Here is a 21946-nt window from a genome sequence, read left to right on the forward strand (position 1 = left end):
TTATGATAAACTAACTGAAAATACATGTTGTAAGAATTTATGTCCTGATAAATGATATGCGTTTTGCCGTACAATTCAAATTGCTAAACACAGGCTGGAATGTGAAAAGATTTTACCTTATTACCTTTATGTTCAGCTATATTTGAATTGCACAGTAATGCCTGTATATAGCGTGTCAGCAAAAACAAAGTGTCTGCTCAAGTTTAGACAAACACCCACATGTATTGTTCTAACCCACTACAAGATCGTTAATCAACTTGTTCCTCTTCGTCTTGCAAGCTTGCATCCTGTGCAGCCTCGTATGCAAGCAGCAGATAAGAAGTTGTTTTTTCCTAACTTGTACTCCACCCATGAGTGTTACGTGAGAGGGCAGTATATAATAAACTCTGAGTGAATGCCTGGCGCGCTTTCCTGCATAGGATTCGCCCATGTACATGAATTAACTCTGGGCCCGTGATTCTTTGCTTTCCAGAGGTTTTTCTCCTTTCAAAGATAAAGGCTGTGCAATAATACAGAGAAAGCCCCAACAATCAAATGACCCCCTATGAGTAAGAACTTGGCAACAGTGGGAAGGAAAAACTCCATTTTCGGCAGAACCAGAATCAGGGAGGGGCCATCTGCCTCCACCGGTTGGGGTAAGAAAATGAAACTAAACTATAGGAAGACAAAGAGGAAAGATGTTCATGATATATATGAAACTTTCTGCTAGCCTTGACTAAAATATTGTTTTTGACAGGAAAGTATTGTTTCATTCATGTTTATTCCACAAGGTGGACAGCAGGAATAAAACAAACCAGATACTAAGAAATAAAGTATACAATGAAACTTTCTCGATATGCTAAAATTCCCACTGAGACTGGATAAGATTATTCTAAAACTGGTCAAAATACAATTCTCTTCATGCACAGAAATCCCACCCAGTCCCACAACCCAGGACGAATATTCCTTGTGTGTTCTTGAGCTGGACAGAAATTCCTCTTGCTGAGCGGGGTGGAGGAGCCTCCTGTCCCAGTCTCGTCCGTCCACTGGGCCCATCACATCCCAGCCCAGTTCGCATTCTGCATTGGAGTCCGTCACTCGATTCCACCGCGGCTCCCCTCACGTCATCACCTGTAAGTAAAAACAAATAGGAGCCAGAACCATCATCCCGGAAGCTGCCCTGGCTTATAGCCATGGCGACCCTCTCCCAACACGGCTGCACCCAGTGAACAACAGTGAGACGCTGCTGACAAATGCAGGCAGTGGTATACATCTGCCCTGATGTCAATCACACACGTTGTCTCCTACTGTCGCCGTTCCTGCTGTCGGGACTGGGTCACCACATCACGCTGACCGGTCTCCAGACGAGGCGTCGCACCCCCCACGATCACGCAGCGGCTCCCTCTTTTCCACCTGGCCTTCATGCGTTCCTCTTCCAATCTAGGGCCTCTCTCCTTCCAGTGCTCAGCTTGCTTCCTTTTAATACAACCTATAAAACAGCTGAAAGGACACCTCTGGACACACCTATGCCTCAACATGTGATCACTATCAGCTAATTTTTCCAATGCCCAGCTAATCCACAGTAGATTAAAACAACGTAGAATGACACACTAAAAACATGCGATACAAACAGAATAAAATCATGCAAATAAAAACTACACTCACAAATAGATACTAAAATCAGAAGAAAACCAAGATAAACGATGAATACAAAATTTCTACTGTGTGCAACTCTTTCAGTCTTTGAATATTTTTCATTTCTTACAATCAGAATTCTCCAATAGATTTGTAGAAGAAAATTATTTTCTTTCATGCATCACCAACTGAACCTTTTATGTTAACGTCTCAATCTCCAGCCTAACCTCATTGAATTTTGCTTAGCAAAGTACTTTTCAACTCTAATAATTAGTAAGATTATATTTCTTATCATCTGTTGGTCGTCTGACCTGATAAACTTCAATGAACATTATAACACAGGAGTGATTGTCTCTAAAAATGGGCTCCTGCACGCTTGCAGACATTTTTCCATCACAACTTATGGATGATGAAGGATTTGATTAAAGCTGTGAAACATTACTGATAAACTTCATGTGATGTTACATTAAAGCCAATTTTCTATTAAAATCAGGGACTTTTCTAACTGACCTCTGACCTTTGAGCAGTAGTGTGTACTGTATGCTTGTATGTAACTGTATCTGACCTGGATTTTATCACCAGTTTCAAATAAGAATCTTCTTTAAAGTCTGTCTTTCAATACAAATGAAGTTAAACTTTATCAAGGCTGATGGTAAACTGTCCCTAACAAATCCACTTTATTGCGTGCTCATTGACTTTCTCCTATCAGAGCTGTTTAACAAGCCCACTTTATACATGCTTATTAATCTATCACGCTTATCAGTGGCTCATGGTTGCTTAAAGCCTGTGTCTGATAGACTAGATTTACTGACCCTGCGTAAATTTGCGTAAATTCCCCTGAACCTAACACCTCCTAGCACCCCGCTGAGAGGCCTTCAGCTCCATTGTTCTCCTGCTTTTGTTGTGCAAATATACCCTTCCCCAACCCCCAACCAGGAGAGATTCAGGAGACAAGAGAGAACCAGGAGAAGGTCTGTCCTTCCAATTGTTGTCAGACTCACAACAAAGTACCTGCAGCCTACAATACACCATATTAGTAGTAGCTTTTATGTGCACTATTATGCAAAATTAGTTCTTGTCAATCCTTGTCACTACATTGCATGCCTGTCCATAAACATATATACACAGAGTTGTACATATATTTATATATCCACATACATATATATGTCATGAGTTTCTTCTCTGAAGTTGCTCTATTTCTCTTCAGGTTTCTCTCAGACCAAGATTGAATGTGATGACAAGGGTGATGGATGGTGTGACATGTGCTGCTGGCCCACAGAACCAGGTGAGTATGCTGTCCATGTGCTCTGCAACAATGAGGACATCCAACACTCTCAGTTAAGATCAGTTTTCACGATTGTTGCCTCAAGATCATGGTGGTGGGCTTGTGATGGACACACTTTTCATGGCTGAAAGCTCTCCTGTAGAGGCTAAGCCTAGGCTTGAAGCCACTGGGGTGTTCGTTGGCGGGGTGACGCGATGTCACTGGTATGCATGAACTTATTAAACTTGATACAGTCCAATAACTCCAGCCTTACTCATCTTGTCCTTCAGATTCTTTATTTCCAGGATTGAACATAGCAGCACAGCGGTCACAAACTGTTTGCTTCCTCCCGATCAAAAACACACCTGCCGCTAATTACGCGTGTCTACCTTAAATATCTTCACAAACTCAAAATGTGACCCCTAGCACCAAACGCTTGCTGCAGTTCTTGGTGTCAGAGGTGACACACAAGGTATCGGGTTTTCGGTGCAATTACTTTTTCATATAGGACCAAGTATGTTTGGATAGCTTTTTCCCCTTGAAAACTGCCGTTTAATATTAGACATTCTTGTCTAATATTAAAAATGGATTGATCTGAAACGTGTAAGTGTGACAAATATGGAATAAGATACGAAATCAGAAAGGAGGCAAATATTTTTTCACAGCGCTATAGTCTGTAAATGATCTTTTGGCTATAGTAGATCTTTGACTTGTTCCTTTTTTAATTGTTTGTTTAAAATAGTTTTCTCTAGGTTAAGGCGTACGGTCCAGGCCTTCAGAGCAGTGGTCTGGCCGTTGGAAAACCCACTGAATTCACAGTTGATGCCAAGCAAGGAGGAAAAGCTCCTCTGAAAATTATAGCCCAGGTATATCTGGCTTTGTATATGATCACAAATATGTTAAATATATTGTATGTACCGTATTTTTCGGATTATGAGTCGCACTTAAAATTCAATTCAATTCAATTCAATTCAATTTTATTTATATAGCGCCAAATCACAACAAAAGTCGCCTCAAGGCGCTTCATAGATACAGAGAAAAACCCAACAATCATATGACCCCCTATGAGCAAGCACTTTGGCGACAGTGGGAAGGAAAAACTCCCTTTTAACAGGAAGAAACCTCCGGCAGAACCAGGCTCAGGGAGGGGCGGCCATCTGCTGCGACCGGTTGGGGTGAGAGAAGGAAGACGGGATAAAAGACATGCTGTGGAAGAGAGACAGAGGTTAATAACAGATATGATTCAATGCAGAGAGGTCTGTTAATACATAGTGAGCGAGAAAGGTGACTGGAAAGGAAAAACTCAATGCATCATGGGAATCCCCCGGCAGCCTACATCTATTGCAGCATAACTAAGGGAGGATTCAGGGTCACCTGGTCCAGCCCTAACTATATGCTTTAGCAAAAAGGAAAGTTTTAAGCCTAATCTTAAAAGTAGAGATAGTGTCTGTCTCCCGAATCCAAACTGGAAGCTGGTTCCACAGAAGAGGGGCCTGAAAACTGAAGGCTCTCCCTCCCATTCTACTTTTAAATACTCTAGGAACAACAAGTAGGCCTGCAGAGCGAGAGCGAAGTGCTCTAATAGGGTGATATGGTACTACAAGGTCATTAAGATAAGATGGGGCCTGATTATTTACGACCTTGTATGTGAGGAGCAGGATTTTGAATTCAATTCTGGATTTAACAGGAAGCCAATGAAGGGAAGCCAAAACAGGAGAAATATGCTCTCTCTTTCTAGTCCCTGTCAGTACTCTTGCTGCAGCATTTTGGATTAGCTGAAGGCTTTTCAGTGAGTTTTTTGGACATCCTGATAATAATGAATTGCAGTAGTCCAGCCTGGAAGTAATAAATGCATGAACTAGTTTTTCAGCGTCACTCTGAGACAGGATATTTCTAATTTTAGAGATGTTGTGCAAATGGAAGAATGCAGTCTTACATATTTGTTTAATATGTGCGTTGAAGGACATATCCTGGTCAAAAATGACTCCAAGGTTCCTCACAGTGTTACTGGAAGCCAAGGTAATGCCATCCAGAGTAAGAATCTGCTTAGATACCATATTTCTAAGCTTTTCAGCGCCGAGTACAATGACCTCAGTTTTATCTGAGTTAAGAAGCAAAAAGTTAGCGGCCATCCAAGTCTTTATGTCTTTAAGACATTCCTGCAGTTTAACTAATTGGTGTGTGTTATCTGGCTTCATGGACAGATAGAGCTGGGTGTCATCTGCATAGCAGTGAAAATGTATGCTATGTCTTCTAATGATGCTGCCTAAGGGAAGCATGTATAATGTAAACAGAATTGGTCCTAGCACTGAACCCTGTGGAACTCCATAATTAACCTCAGTGTGTGAAGAGGACTCTCCATTTACATGCACAAATTGGAGTCTATTAGATAGATATGATACAAACCACTGCAGTGCAATACCTGTAATACCTACAGCATGTTCTAATCGCTCTAATAGGATATTATGGTCAACAGTATCGAATGCTGCACTAAGGTCAAGAAGGACAAGCACAGAGATGAGTCCACTGTCAGAGGCCATAAGAAGATCATTTGTAACCTTCACTAAAGCTGTTTCTGTGCTGTGATGAACTCTGAAACCTGACTGAAACTCTTCAAATGAACCATTCCTCTGCAGATGATCTGTTAGCTGTTTGACAACTACTCTTTCAAGGATTTTTGATATGAAAGGAAGGTTGGAGATTGGCCTATAATTAGCTAAGACTGCTGGGTCTAGAGATGGCTTTTTGAGTAAAGGTTTAACTGCAGCCACCTTGAAGGACTGTGGTACATAGCCGATTATTAGAGATAGGTTGATCATATATAAGATCGAAGAATTAATCAATGGCAGGACTTCTTTGAGCAGTTTTGTAGGAATGGGGTCTAAAAGACACGTTGATGGTTTGGAGGAAGTAATTATTGAAGTTAACTCAGAAAGATCGATTGGAGAAAAAGAGTCTAACTTAACATCAATGGTACTAAGAGTAGCTGTAGATAATATTACATCTGTGGGATGATTATTGGTAATTTTTTCTCTAATGATAAAAATTTTATTTGTGAAGAAGTTCATGAAGTCATCACTAGTTAACGTCAAAGGGATGGTTGGCTCAAAAGCACTCTGACTTTTTGTAAGCCTGGCTACAGTGCTGAAGAGAAACCTGGGGTTGTTCTTCTTTTCTTCAATCAGTGATGAGTAGTAAGCTGTTCTGGCTTTGCGGAGGGCTTTCTTATAAAGCAACAAACTATTTCTCCAGGCTAAATGATGATCCTCTAAATTTGTGACACGCCATTTCCTCTCCAGATTACGAGATTACAAAATCCTTTAATTATCTCAAAAATCGACAGTGCGCCTTATGTATGAATTCTGGTTGTGCTTACTGACCATGAACCGATTTTATGTAATACACGGCGCTCAAAAATCTGTCAAAAAATGTTTTAGTACGACTTTGGTAAGCCACGAAGTCGCACCGCTTGATGGCTTGTCGGAGCATTACGGCTACGTAGTCAGGAGCCTCGCGGATACGTACTGTGCTTCAACATAATATTACTGTATTGTGTGTGGATAATGACCCCAAAATGCCACCTGTTAAGAGACATGCTGACGAAGCGGATTTCAAACTCAAGGCTGTCGGTCACGCAGTAGAACATGAGAATAGAGCAGCTGCGAGAGATTTCAACATCAATGAATCAATGGTACGGAAGTGGAGGAAGCAAGAAGAAAGAGTTGAGTAAAGTTTGACTTATCTTATCTGGCTGTTTTCTTTCGCTTAATGCGTTTTATAGTCCAGTGCGCCTCGTGTATGAAACCAGACCTGTTCATCAACAGTGCGCCTTATGGTCTGAAAAATACGCTGTGTTAAATCTGATTGAACTATAATCCCTCGTCTTCTGCACAGGATGGTGAAGTCAATTCTGTGGATGTCCAGGTTAAGGATAATAGCAACAGCACATACACCTGCACCCACACCCCACGTAAGCCTGTGAAGCACATTGTGATGGTCTCCAGGGGAGACGTTAACATCCCTGAGAGTCCATTCAGGGTGAGTATGCACTCACACACTCTCTCACTTTCACTCTGGCATGCAAGGTTTGCCTTTTCTTCTCACTGAAAAGTCTCTTGAGTTTTGGTGTGCCCACAGATGAATATCGGAGCAGGCTGTCATCCAAACAAGGTGAAGGTCTCTGACCCTGCAGTGGCAAAGACGGGCCTCAAAGCCTTCCAGCCAACATACTTCACTGAAGGTGGGCTCTGCTGCAGATCTTCCACTGGACATAGGACAGCTTGACCTCAGCCAGCTGACAGCCCCTCTTACAACACCCTCAGGCCCAGAGGAGCCCTGCCTGCTGAAGATGCTGCGTAACGCTCACATTGGTGAGCGTCCGTCTGATAAGTGAGAAGCTTGCTAAACAGTGAGACTCATCAGAATCCAAATACTTTATTAACCCCTAAGTAAAAGACAGAGGGGGAAAGTAATAAAAGTTCAAGCGTGGAGAAAGAAGCAGGAGCAACTGAAACGGGCTGCATGCACACACAAGAATAAGCGTTGTTAACATCTGTTTTGTCTGTCTTAGGAATCTTGTTTGTTCCCAGAGAGATTGGTGAGAACCTTCTTAACATCAAGAAGAACGGCCGTCATGTTCCCAGCAGCCCAATTGCTGTTATGATCAAGCAGTCAGGGATTGGTGATGTGAGCCGTGTGAGTGGACCGTGGCTGACCGAGGCCAGGACTTTTCAGCCTTGAGAGTTCATCATTGATGCAGGTATATGCTCAGTGAAAGCTTAGATACTGTGATATTTTTCTTTTTAAACATTCAAATAGAATATTTGTCAGTCTCATCTTGTTATATTAGGCTTCATCTGCTTGAGCCTTTCCACTGAAGGACCCAGTTAAGTGGGCATTAACACTGAGGACCAGGAGGATGGCTGGTGACACGATGTGTTGCTTTTTGAGGTCTTTTAGCCTGTTTCACTTTGTCAGACAGCTTCTATTTAACTGATTTCTTGATTCACAAGTCTGCAATTAATCAGGCCTGAGTGTGTTTAGTAACACTGAACTGAGGTTTCCAAAATTGGTTAATCACAGTTAACTCGTGATTTAACAAGAGGGGCAATTTGTTTTTACACAGGACCAGGGAGGTTTGGATCATCTTTCTCCCTAATCTATGAAATCATCATTTAAAAACTGCATTTTGTATTAACTTGTCTTATCTGTGTCTAATATTAAAATGAGTTTGATGATCTGAAACATGTAAGTGTGATAAATATGCAAACCACTAGGAAATCAGGAAGGGGGCAAACACCTTTTCACATCACTGTAGACGTGATTACAGAATACCTTTTACATCCTGGATTACAATAGGATATCCATCAACGGCAGATACTGGTCTCCATGACACACAGATACTGGAGTGGTCTGACCTGACCACACTCGCACTGCTTACCCACAAAGTGTCTAGAGAGACAGAAAAAAGCCAGAAAACAAACAAAAAACACAAAGCCAAAGAATGTCATCTGCACACTAGCATGGACAATAAACGCAGACACAGTGCACCCAGTAATTTTTGAACTTCCAACCAAGTATCAAGAGCAGTACTGTCATTGTACCGGTACTGGCTGCTGTCTCATTGTTCAGAGAGCCCATCATTATGCAGAGAAAGGAATCTGTGTCTCTGGACCAAAATGACTGTACGTGTAGTGCTGTAGAAACAATACTGCCCAAAAACCTTGATGTTTCTATATGTGGAAACCGTCAAGTATGCATGTCCTCCTGTAAGGTTAAAGTAATGGGACATTTGCACTTTTTGCATGTAAGCCTGTTGGTCTTAACTGGAAGTTGCACTTGAGCTGTCTTGGCATCTTTCCTTCTTTGACTCACCAGTTTTGCCCTGAGCTGAATCGCTGCCTCCTTCTCTGTTGTGGTACTCAGCGGTGACTAACATGTTGTAACGTGTATCTGGCTGCAATGACTCCAGCATCACCTGCTTCTCTCCACCAGGGACCAGCACCTGCAGACAACAAACAACACTATCATCCCAACACAGTCAGAACTCATTTAAAGTTTTGGGACTTATGGAATTTCTGGAATTCTGACACATGACAGCCGGCTGAAGCCCAGAAGAGGTGAAGATGTAATGACTACGACCCACTCACAGTGTGATCCTGGCTATCAGCTCCAGTTAAAGCCATGTAGGACATGTGATACTGGAGGACATGAGCATTGGGAGGTACCCAGCTGATCACCATGCTGACGGCAGTCTCATCAGAAACCGTGAGGCTGGTTGGGCCTCCACCAGACACTGCAGCAACATCATAGAAGAGATAAAGTACCACAGCTAATGACACTTAACCCTCACTTTGTTCCTTTAAAGGAGGAAATTATTTTGGCAGCAGAGCAAAGTGTTTTTATAGAAAATAAATGTAAAGTATAACAGAGAATTTGATACTTTGATTTGATACTTTAACCTCACTACATTTATTTCATAGCTCAGAGTTCTAGTTATTCAAAGATGAGAATTTAGATGTGAAATTTAACCTTTAAGTGACTAGTACTTTGACAACTGCCATCAATTACACAATCAAGTTCATTTACGTACAGGTTATTGTATTAGTAATGCTATATTGTACATAGAGACAGAATATGACATGAAGGGCTACTGACCACAGAAAAGTAAAAGCTAACTGGGCCTAAAGACTAACGGGAGACAAACAAGCTTTCTGTGATTCTATTTGTGTTTTTGTGGTAATCTTGGATATCTTAGGTTGTCTCATTACTGTCATATATGTCCTATCATTAAAACACTGGCTTCTAACAACTAACAGTGTCTCAAAAATAATTTAATAAATAAACAAATAATATGGAAGCATGACTCAAATGCATGACTTTTAACTTGTGTATTTTTTAGGCTGAACACTGCTGCTAATGTGACTTAGCACATTAGCATTGACTGTCTGAGAAATTACTTACCCTAAGGTCAGAAGGAGGAGGCACCTTCACAAGAAGAAAAGAATAATGTGTACGGGAATTTTTTCAAAATGACAAAGCTACATTTTGACATCTTTCATTATTAATAACATTTACAGTACTGTGCAAAAGTCGTGAGCCACACGCTGAAGTATTTCTTTGGACATTATCTGGTTTTTCCACTCCTTTTTACTCCAGTTCTTGTACCTGACCATTTTCTGAGTAATGTTTTTGTTTGTTTGTTTTTTGTTTGTGTAAACACTTTGCACTGACCATTATTGGAGAACTAAAAAGCACCTAAGTCGAGGAATGTGTGTGCACATAACAGAAAACTTGGGAAAGAACCAATTTTAAATCTTTAAGCACTTTGTTACTAGCAGCCTGTCACAAAAACACATTTTGTATAGTGGTTTTTTTTTTTTTATCTTGTGAATAAAATGTATACAAATGTGTGTGATTAATCACAATGTGTTAGTGTGTAATCACCCTGAGACATGCATGCCTGTCTGCTAGCATCAGATCTAAAGCCATTTCTGATTTGGAGATGCAGCCTGCAGATTCTGTCCAGATTATCCCAGCTCTCGTCACTAAACATCCAGTCTTCACTTATCAAATGTGTAAAATTCAAGGCTGGTCCTTAAAAGCTCCCAACAACGCAAAAACTGCATAGCCACACAAGTCCCAGCGTTTCCCACCGCAGCAGCTGTGAAAACAAAGTGAAGAAAGGATGAATGAGTCTGTGCTTATCGCTCTCCGCTCTCCCCCAAGCTGGCGTTGTTCTTGGTAGCCATGACAACGGAGATAGTCCCAGCTTTATAAATAAAGGCCCCAACACCCCAAAAAAGAAAAAAACATCGGGATTCCCTGCAGGAATCCCCCTAGCAGACAGAAGCTACAGAGAGGATTTGGAGTGAGTGAGTGTGTGAGCGATTGAGTGAGAATCGAACTGGCACCTGTCTGTGCTTCAACCTGCCAGGGGCCGGCAAGTGCTCTGCGCCACCTGCCGGGCTGTAGAATTAGTGCAAATTTGATATATTTGACTTCTCTGTTTTTTTCTCTCTGAATTACTGTTGAAAAGGAAAAATAATAATTTTAATGTGAGGCAAAACATGTATGGTGCTCGGTAAAGATGACACGCCGACCCACTTCTTCTTTTTTTTTTTTTTGTTTGAGAAAGTTTGTTCTCATATTAAACCAGTGTCAGTGACGTCATTCTACGCGACTACCACAGGTAAAGAAAAGCCTGAATCTGTAGATCTTTTTCTTTTATTTTTGTTGTCTAAAACACAAGAGATAAAAAAAAAAAAACCACAGGGAAACATAGGAAATAATGTTTTGTGAAGCAATGACTTGTTGGCACAAGAAGAGTGGTCCTTGGTAGCCATGACAACAAGGAGGTCTGTTTGTTTGTGGCAGGTAAAAGAAAAAAAAGAAAGAAAACTAAAAAGTCAGGGGAAGCCCAGGCTGAACAAGGTTCATCCCTTAGAATTTTCACTCCAAGATCACCTGCCTGGACCTCCCCCTAGCAGGTGAACATACAGAACCAGGTGAACCGAGGGCTCGAACCCGGGCCTGTATGTTACTAACCTGCTAGCCCGCCACATGTCGCCACATGACGGGATATGAGAATGGGAAAAATTCTTCTATTTAAAGAACACTAGGTGCACATCGCGTGACCAGCCTTTTCCATTAGTTGGAGACCACACATTTTTGCACTCAAATACTCACCAAATTTTACCCACTCACACCTGGTTTTTTTGCCTGCACACCACTTATTTCTCAACAACCACTCCTTTTTCATCTCTGTTATCTTGCCTTTATTACATATTTATTACATCCTCTTAGCTAGCATCAATGACTGGACAAAAGAGCAACACAGTGCTTTTCTCATCATTTCTTTAGTCACGCTCAAGTCATTAGCCTCTACGGATTAGCTAAACCAACTTTACAAAACAAGTTTCCCCGAAGAGCCCACTTCTCATCTTAGCTGCCTAGATTTCAGGACCTAGCTAAGGACAGTGGCCACAAACACATTTAACTTACCGAAAAATAGCTGCGGGGCCTCAGTCTGTCTGTGGGGCATAGCTGGACTGGCCATCGGGCATACTGGGTATTTGCCGGGTGGGCCGATGGTAATTTTTCGTTTTAAATGGGCCGATGTTTTGTTGTTGTTGTCTTTTTTTCTTAACCGTGTAAACAGTGAAAGGTGGCGGATTGGACAGATGCTGGCAGACGTGTAAAAATAACTCAATTGTTTGGTAGTGGCTGTGGTGGAGCTTTCACAGCTTCAGTAAAATTAGCAAGTGGTGGAAGCCAGCAGGTGGATGGGGGAAAGGGGAGGCGGAGGTGGAGAGACCCAAGGCGGCCGCGGGTCCGACTGTCAGGTGAAATGAGCTTCAGGTAAGAAGTTATGACCTGCAGTCTATCTGGGTCAAACCAAGTTTAGGTGTAGTTTATTTTCGTTGTGCTAACTTTTTACAGTCAGTTACAATAACTCGTACTGTGTACTAGCTAGCATGATGGAGTTTCTATACAGTTGGGTGGGTGCTATATGTTACTGGTGAACTTTATTTTATTCATATGGTTAGTTAGTAGAGTTGCCTACCATCCTGTAAAAAACGGAATCCTCTGGTATTCAGAGTTAATATTACATGTTTCGTATTGAGCTGAAAATACACGGATTTGTCCCATACTTCAGCTACAATTTAAAAAAAGACAAAAAGCTGGAGTTATTCTGTGTCTTTACGCTGTCAGCTGCCTCTTCTGCTCTCATTCTCCCCCCTCCCTCTCCTGCTGCTACGATCAATGATCAGCTGATCAGCGTTTCTGCCGCAAGTCCCGTCTTTCTTGCTTGTTTATCTCCCGCTTTGCGTCAGAAAGAGGAAACTAGCGGAGGTCGTGTTAAACAGCAGAAGCGCCTTTAAACTTGATAAGCTGTTGTTAGAATTGATTTAATATTACTTTCTAGTATCAGCTGATGTTTGTTGGAGCCATAAAAGCTGCTGGTTATCTGGTGAGAGGGAAACATAAAAAGGCCAGGTAGAGCATTAACAGGGAAAGGGGGGCACAAAGAAATACTTTTCTTTCTTATTCTCATTTAAAATTTCTAGCTTTTAATAAATAATTATCCAAATCTTACAACCAAAGTTTTCATCTGATGTCAAATGTATAGAAATCCATTATTGTACATAGTAAGTTTTTTTCAGGGTCCCAACATAATTTCTTCAGAAGAAAGTACTGTACATGATGCCAGTATTTTCCCACATTTTCTAGATACTGTACTAGTACTTTGTGTAAAATGCCATCAAAAAGTCAGTTAAGTTTTATTCTTTCTCACCTGTCTTTCTGTCTCCTTTCACTTTTAAAAGGTTGCCATCCATTCATTCACTTCCGCTTATCCTTTCCAGGGTCGCGGGGGGCGCTGGAGCCTATCCCAGCTATCATAGGGCGAGAGGCAGGGTACACCCTGGACAGGTCGCCAGTCTGTCGCAGGGCCAACACACAGGAACAAACAACCATTCGCACTCACACCTAGTGACAATTTGGATTATCCAATTAACCTATCCCCACAAGCTGCATGTCTTTGGACGGTGGGAGGAAGCCGGAGTACCCGGAGGGAACCCACGCAAACACGGGGAGAACATGCAAACTCCACACAGAAAGACCCCGGCCTGATGTTGGAATTGAAGTCAGGAGCTTCTTGCTGTGCGGCAACAGTGCTAACCACCGTGCTGCCACGGTGGCAAAGGTTGCCATGTTAGAAAAAATATTTTGCCCTGCCATGCTGTTTATTGATGTGGTAAATAAATAGTTTATGAAAATATCACTAAATCTGTCATTTATTATTTTTAATATTCAGTAATGGTCATGTCTCACCTCTAGTCTTCTCTGTCTTAATTTCAGGTTTCCACCATATGTTGTAGATCGTTCAGGAAGTTAACTCAACCAGTCTTTGGGTTTCGGCTAAGTACTGTTTAGAATAGCAGAATAGGGAGGATGGTGTAGGTTTAAGTTTATTAGATTGATACATATGTACCAACAAGACAGTGTACATCACTGTCACAACGACGTTTGTTTTCATTCAAAGGCTTTATGGAACTTTGACAGGAGGGCCACGCCCGATTTCCTCTGTCATCCACGTCATACTTAGATCCTCCTCAATCTGTGTACATACGCCGCCTCTAAACCCCCGATAGTGCCAGTGTCAGTTAGTGAGTCAGTAAAATACTGACTCACTAACAGGGTTAGTCTGTTCTGGGATGAGTGTGGTAGTTAACCCTCATTTAACACATCCCTCTCTGCTCCTCGAGCTCGCTCTATCTCACTGAGAATCAGAAAGCCTTGACATTTACTGCTATTAACTTTACACTCTTGTTGTAAAGACGCAAAGAAAACACAGTGAAAAGGTTAGAAGGACGTAAGGAAAAAGAATGAATGAATGGTTTAATAGAAGGAAAGAAGTTAAAGGGACTACATATTCAAAGGTCTTATTTCTGATACTACCCCATGAAAATATTTGCTCTGTGTGCCGTGCTGCAGCTGCTACATTTGGCTTCGGATTCACTTTTTGGCGCCTACGCCTCTCGAGATGTGTTAATGCAGAAAGGTATTGAAAAAGTCTGGTCAACCAACCAGCAGTCTGTCTGCTGTGTCGTATGAAATGCGTGGAAGGAGAGGTACCAACTGTCTGTTACATATAGATGAAAAATAAAGCTCTGACGTGACCTCGGGTCAGCCAGCCTGACGGTCAGAGAAACAGAAACGTGCTGGATTGTGGATCTCTGAGCTGCACATCAAAGATGCACCTATGCACAGATCAAGTCTCAAATCTACCTCATATACATCTGTGTGTGTTTTTCTGTTGATGCCTTTCAAACAAAACTAGCCATGATATTTTCCACCTCAGACAATTAATATCAGTTAACCCCGCCCCCTTTCAGATTTGTTCACCAAAAGAAAAGAAAAAAAAAAACGTCATTAACGCTGTTTATTATTTGTCAGACCGGTTTCATTTTCATACTTTGTAAATATCTATGTTGTATGGAGCTTGAACTAAAATGTAAATATGTTTACTGTATTTGTAATAATTATAATCCATTCGCTGTACAGCATAGATGTGTCATGCAGATATCCTAATTCTGTGTATGGTAATCTTGCACCATTGAACTGTTAGTGAATGAGGCAACAATAAAAGTGGGAAACGTGCATTAGCAGATCAAGTGCTGCCTGCTTATTTCCTGCTTTATTTGAGCTTCTGCTGTAGTTTATTATGTGCTTTTAGCCCCAAGAAACCACCCTTTTACTGTGGCGCACAACAAGATCTTCTGATGTTTGGTGTCATCTTCCTGTGATCTCCTGTGAACAGGTGGATTCATTCATTCCAAGTTTATGTATGTAGCACCAAATCACAGCAGTCGCTGAACATTGTAAAGACTCTAGAATAATTATGGAGGCACAACATTTAAAGCTCCCATCCTTCCATCCCACAGACCTAAAAGTTAGTTATATGATAAACAGCCCCGTGTTTGTTTACTTGATTTGTAAAATGCAAAGTGGTGACTTTTTCTCTTCAAGTACGTCCTCATATGGAGACAGTTTTTTTAATGGCCCAAAACAAGTCATTGTTTACAAAAATGTACATTTTATTGGGCAAAATGAGGTAAACAGTGAAGAAAAGTATAAGAAAACAGAGCATAGGATCTCCAGAGACTGTGGCAACTAGAATTATTGTATACATGTGTGTGTATTAAGGACTGACACAGACAAAGAATGAATCAGACAATGAAGCAATGTCCTTTTTAAATGTTTATTTATAAACAGGATAAAACCATTCAAGTATTGAGTCATGAAGAAAACATCAACCTCTGATCTGCTAATTGGGAAACAGAGGATGTCAGTGTATTTTTCAGTGCTAGTCCAAATTGAGTGAGATGACTTTACATTTGAATAGACTGGATTACAAGTTATATTTGGTTTTAATTGAATGAGTTCAATTTGATTTAAATCAAGCCAATTCACAACATATAAACTTGAAATATATGGTAAGATAGAGGTTGTGCAATAAGTACGCGTAGTGCTGTAGAAACAATACTGCCCAAAAACCTTGATGTTTCTGTGACCCGTGGTAGGTCCCTATTTAAAATAGGACAGAGCCGTAGGCGCACAGTCAGTTAAAAAAATAATTTAATTTTTAATACAAAATAAAAGTAAGTGTGTAACAGCGGCACCTAAAAACAATTAAAAACTTTACCTTATTAAAACCAATAAAACTGTATGATTGCCCGTGAGACGGGACAAGCGCTGCGGGGAACTGTTTAAGAACAAATCGACATAATACACTGGTTAATAAAGGACGGCAACTCACATCACCCCAAATGGGCAAAACTCTATAAAAAAAGACAAATCTTCAGTGCCGTCTTCACTCCGGCCCACCGCTGGGCATGCAAAAGCGGTGAGACAAAAAAAAGGATTTGTTTTCCCTGCAGCGCCCTCACCGTCTGCGACAATATATTTGTATAAAAGGGGTTAAAATACTAAAAGAATCAATCTCTATGGTGCCTACTGATACAGAAAAATAAAACAAGAAACAAATAAGATCGACAGCCGCAGCAGTCAAAATTACATCAGAATAAAACAAATTAAAACACACTGATGTGTCGGGTCCTGTGCCCGCAGCCGGAAATCCACTGGGCAAAGCAGCAGCTCGATACTCTGTCCACAAGTTCGCGTCACACCCTAATAAATGTGGGTCAGTGGCGGTGAAGTCCACTACACTGTTCTGACGGGAACGCAATGTTTCCCACCGTTCTGACAGAGTTTCATGGAAAGAAGTTAAAAACACAAACTTGCCCAACTGGGACCAAGCACTGGCAGCTTCAGGTTTGCTGAGGTATACCTAATTGCCCACACCTGAGCTTATAAAAGGAGCGAAGACCAGCTCCGCCCACCAGGGGCGGTTCCCAGACTAAGGTCACACCTGTCACATTTCTATATGTGGAAACCTTAAAGTATGCATGTCCTCCTGTAAGGGTAAAGTAATGGGACATTTGCACTTTTTGCATGTAAGCCTGTTGGTCTTAACTGGAAGTTGCACTTGAGCTGTCTTGGCATCTTTCCTTCTTTGACTCACCAGTTTTGCCCTGAGCTGAATCGCTGCCTCCTTCTCTGTTGTGGTACTCAGCGGTGACTAACATGTTGTAACGTGTATCTGGCTGCAGTGACTCCAGCATCACCTGCTTCTCTCCACCAGGGACCAGCACCTGCAGACAACAAACAACACTATCATCCCAACACAGTCAGAACTCATTTAAAGTTTTGGGACTTATGGAATTTCTGGAATTCTGACACATGACAGCCGGCTGAAGGCCAGAAGAGGTGAAGATGTAATGACTACGACCCACTCACAGTGTGATCCTGGCTATCAGCTCCAGTTAAAGCCATGTAGGACATGTGATACTGGAGGACATGAGCATTGGGAGGTACCCAGCTGATCACCATGCTGACGGCAGTCTCATCAGAAACCGTGAGGCTGGTTGGGCCTCCACCAGACACTGCAGCAACATCATAGAAGAGATAAAGTACCACAGCTAATGACACTTAACCCTCACTTTGTTCCTTTAAAGGAGGAAATTATTTTGGCAGCAGAGCAAAGTGTTTTTTTAGAAAATAAATGTAAAGTATAACAGAGAATTTGATACTTTGATTTGATACTTTAACCTCACTACATTTATTTCATAGCTCAGAGTTCTAGTTATTCAAAGATGAGAATTTAGATGTGAAATTTAACCTTTAAGTGACTAGTACTTTGACAACTGCCATCAATTACACAATGAAGTTCATTTACGTACAGGTTGTTGTATTAGTAATGCTATATTGTACATAGAGACAGAATATGACATGAAGGGCTACTGACCACAGAAAAGTAAAAGCTAACTGGGCCTAAAGACTAACGGGAGACAAACAAGCTTTCTGTGATTCTATTTGTGTTTTTGTGGTAATCTTGGATATCTTAGGTTGTCTCATTACTGTCATATATGTCCTATCATTAAAACACTGGCTTCTAACAACTAACAGTGTCTCAAAAATAATTTCATAAATAAACAAATAATATGGATGCATGACTCAAATGCATGACTTTTAACTTGTGTATTTTTTAGGCTGAACACTGCTGCTAATGTGACTTAGCACATTAGCATTGACTGTCTGAGAAATTACTTACCCTAAGGTCAGAAGGAGGAGGCACCTTCACTAGAAGAAAAGAATAATGTGTACGGGAATTTTTTAAAAATGACAAAGCTACATTTTGACATCTTTCATTATTAATAACATTTACAGTACTGTGCAAAAGTCGTGAGCCACACGCTGAAGTATTTCTTTGGACATTATCTGGTTTTTCCACTCCTTTTTAGTCCAGTTCTTGTACCTGACCATTTTCTGAGTAATGTTTTTTGTTTGTTTGTTTTTTGTTTGTGTAAACACTTTGCACTGACCATTATTGGACAACTAAAAAGCACCTAAGTCGAGGAATGTGTGTGCACATAACAGAAAACTTGGGAAAGAACCAATTTTAAATCTTTAAGCACTTTGTTACTAGCAGCCTGTCACAAAAACACATTTTGTATAGTGGTTTTTTTTTTTTTATCTTGTGAATAAAATGTATACAAATGTGTGTGATTAATCACAATGTGTTAGTGTGTAATCACCCTGAGACATGCATGCCTGTCTGCTAGCATCAGATCTAAAGCCATTTCTGATTTGGAGATGCAGCCTGCAGATTCTGTCCAGATTATCCCAGCTCTCGTCACTAAACATCCAGTCTTCACTTATCAAATGTGTAAAAATCAAGGCTGGTCCTTAAAAGCTCCCAACAACGCAAAAACTGCATAGCCACACAAGTCCCAGCGTTTCCCACCGCAGCAGCTGTGAAAAGAAAGTGGAGAAAGGATGAATGAGTCTGTGCTTATCGCTCTCCGCTCTCCCCCAAGCTGGCGTTGTTCTTGGTAGCCATGACAACGGAGATAGTCCCAGCTTTATAAATAAAGGCCCCAACAAAGAAAAAAACATCGAGATTCCCTGCGCAGACCAGGAATCCCCCTAGCAGACCGAAGCTACAGAGAGGATTTGGAGTGAGTGAGTATCGAACTGGTGCCTGTCTGTGCTTCAACCTGCCAGGCGCCGGAAAGTGCTCTGCGCCACCTGCCGGGCTGTAGAATTAGTGCAAATTTGATATATTTGACTTCTCTGTTTTTTTCTCTCTGAATTACTTTTGAAAAGGAAAAATAATAATTTTAATGTGAGGCAAAACATGTATGGTGCTCGGTAAAGATGACACGCCGACCCACTTCTTCTTTTTTTTTTTTTTGTTTGAGAAAGTTTGTTTTCATATTAAACCAGTGTCAGTGACGTCATTCTACGCGACTACCACAGGTAAAGAAAAGCCTGAATCTGTAGATCTTTTTCTTTTATTTTTGTTGTCTAAAACACAAGAGATAAAAAAAAAAAAACACAGGGAAACATAGGAAATAATGTTTTGTGAGGCAATGACTTGTTGGCACAAGAAGAGTGGTCCTTGGTAGCCATGACAACAAGGAGGTCTGTTTGTTTCTGGCAGGTAAAAGAAAAAAAAGAAAAAAGTCAGGGGAAGCCCAGGCTGAACAAGGTTCATCCCTTAGAATTTTCGCTCCAAGATCACCTGCATGGACCTCCCCCTAGCAGGTGAACATACAGAGCCAGGTGAAGCGAGGGCTCGAACCCGGGCCTGTATGTTACTAACCTGCTAGCCCGCCACATGTCGCCACATGACGAGCTATGAGAATGGGGAAAATTCTTCTATTTAAAGAACACTATGTGCACATCGCGTGACCAGCCTTTTCCATTAGTTGGAGACCACACATTTTTGCACTCAAATACTCACCAAATTTTACACACTCACACCTGGTTTTTTTTGCCTGCACACCACTTATTTCTCAACAACCACTCCTTTTTCATCTCTCTTATCTTGCCTTTATTACATATTTATTACATCCTCTTAGCTAGCATCAATGACTGGACAAAAGAGCAACACAGTGCTTTTCTCATCATTTCTTTAGTCACGCTCAAGTCATTCGCCTCTATGGATTAGCTAAACCAACTTTACAAAACAAGTTTCCCCGAAGAGCCCACTTCTCATCTTAGCTGCCTAGATTTCAGGACCTAGCTAAGGACAGTGGCCACAAACACATTTAACTTACCGAAAAATAGCTGCGGGGCCTCAGTCTGTCTGTGGGGCATAGCTGGACTGGCCATCGGGCATACTGGGTATTTGCCGGGTGGGCCGATGGTAATTTTTCGTTTTAAATGGGCCGATGTTTTGTTGTTGTTGTCTTTTTTTCTTAACCGTGTAAACAGTGAAAGGTGGCGGATTGGACAGATGCTGGCAGACGTGTAAAAATAACTCAATTGTTTGGTAGTGGCTGTGGTGGAGCTTTCACAGCTTCAGTAAAATTAGCAAGTGGTGGAAGCCAGCAGGTGGATGGGGGAAAGGGGAGGCGGAGGCGGAGGTGGAGAGACCCAAGGCGGCCGCGGGTCCGACTGTCAGGTGAAATGAGCTTCAGGTAAGAAGTTATGACCTGCAGTCTATCTGGGTCAAACCAAGTTTAGGTGTAGTTTATTTTCGTTGTGCTAACTTTTTACAGTCAGTTACAATAACTCGTACTGTGTACTAGCTAGCATGATGGAGTTTCTATACAGTTAGGTGGGTGCTATATGTTACTGGTGAACTTTATTTTATTCATATGGTTAGTTAGTAGAGTTGCCTACCATCCTGTAAAAAACGGAATCCTCTGGTATTCAGAGTTAATATTACATGTTTCGTATTGAGCTGAAAATACACGGATTTGTCCCATACTTCAGCTACAATTAAAAAAAAGACAAAAAGCTGGAGTTATTCTGTGTCTTTACGCTGTCAGCTGCCTCTTCTTCTCTCATTCTCCCCCCTCCCTCTCCTGCTGCTACTTCAATCATGAAACTGATCAATGATCAGCTGATCAGCGTTTCTGCCGCAAGTCCCGTCTTTCTTGCTTGTTTATCTCCCGCTTTGCGCCAGAAAGAGGAAACTAGCGGAGGTCGTGTTAAACAGCAGAAGCGCCTTTAAACTTGATAAGCTGTTGTTAGAATTGATTTAATATTACTTTCTAGTATCAGCTGATGTTTGTTGGAGCCATAAAAGCTGCTGGTTATCTGGTGAGAGGGAAACATAAAAAGGCCAGGTAGAGCATTAACAGGGAAAGGGGGGCACAAAGAAATACTTTTCTTTCTTATTCTCATTTAAAATTTCTAGCTTTTAATAAATAATTATCCAAATCTTACAACCAAAGTTTTCATCTGATGTCAAATGTATAGAAATCCATTATTGTACATAGTAAGTTTTTTTCAGGGTCCCAACATAATTTCTTCAGAAGAAAGTACTGTACATGATGCCAGTATTTTCCCACATTTTCTAGATACTGTACTAGTACTTTGTGTAAAATGCCATCAAAAAGTCAGTTAAGTTTTATTCTTTCTCACCTGTCTTTCTGTCTCCTTTCACTTTTAAAAGGTTGCCATCCATTCATTCACTTCCGCTTATCCTTTCCAGGGTCGCGGGGGGCGCTGGAGCCTATCCCAGCTATCATAGGGCGAGAGGCAGGGTACACCCTGGACAGGTCTCCAGTCTGTCGCAGGGCCAACACACAGGAACAAACAGCCATTCGCACTCACACCTAGTGACAATTTGGATTATCTAATTAACCTATCCCCACAAGCTGCATGTCTTTGGACGGTGGGAGGAAGCCGGAGTACCCGGAGGGAACCCACGCAAACACGGGGAGAACATGCAATCTCCACACAGAAAGACCCCGGCCTGATGTTGGAATTGAACTCAGGAGCTTCTTGCTGTGCGGCAACAGTGCTAACCACCGTGCTGCCACGGTGGCAAAGGTTGCCATGTTAGAAAAAATATTTTGCCCTGCCATGCTGTTTATTGATGTGGTAAATAAATAGTTTATGAAAATATCACTAAATCTGTCATTTATTATTTTTAATATTCAGTAATGGTCATGTCTCACCTCTAGTCTTCTCTGTCTTAATTTC

At 41.4% G+C, this 21946-nt stretch overlaps 3 protein-coding genes across 3 annotated transcripts; 1 reads left to right on the plus strand and 2 right to left on the minus strand.

Moving 5' to 3' along the window:
* Window positions 1-6871: 6871 nt before the first annotated feature.
* Window positions 6872-7618, plus strand: LOC148099972 (filamin-A-like). Its single transcript, XM_087849751.1, has 4 exons — window positions 6872-6916; window positions 7016-7118; window positions 7153-7248; window positions 7449-7618. The coding sequence occupies exons 1-4, from the start codon at window positions 6872-6874 to the stop codon at window positions 7616-7618; spliced, it is 414 nt and encodes a 137-aa protein (XP_087705877.1).
* A 1081-nt stretch (window positions 7619-8699) lies between these two features.
* Window positions 8700-10433, minus strand: LOC148099973 (collagen alpha-1(XX) chain-like). Its single transcript, XM_087849839.1, has 3 exons — window positions 10325-10433; window positions 9028-9173; window positions 8700-8882 (listed from the first exon to the last, which is right to left on the minus strand). Exons 1-3 carry the CDS (start codon window positions 10431-10433, stop codon window positions 8700-8702), a joined length of 438 nt encoding a protein of 145 aa, XP_087705965.1.
* Window positions 10434-16914: 6481 nt separating this feature from the next.
* Window positions 16915-18649, minus strand: LOC148099974 (collagen alpha-1(XX) chain-like). Its single transcript, XM_087849838.1, has 3 exons — window positions 18541-18649; window positions 17243-17388; window positions 16915-17097 (listed from the first exon to the last, which is right to left on the minus strand). Exons 1-3 carry the CDS (start codon window positions 18647-18649, stop codon window positions 16915-16917), a joined length of 438 nt encoding a protein of 145 aa, XP_087705964.1.
* Between the last annotated feature and the right edge of the window lie 3297 nt (window positions 18650-21946).

Source organism: Neolamprologus brichardi, chromosome 13 (genome assembly GCF_056152115.1).
Source record: "Neolamprologus brichardi isolate AB-2024 chromosome 13, ASM5615211v1, whole genome shotgun sequence".
Taxonomy (NCBI): domain Eukaryota; kingdom Metazoa; phylum Chordata; class Actinopteri; order Cichliformes; family Cichlidae; genus Neolamprologus; species Neolamprologus brichardi.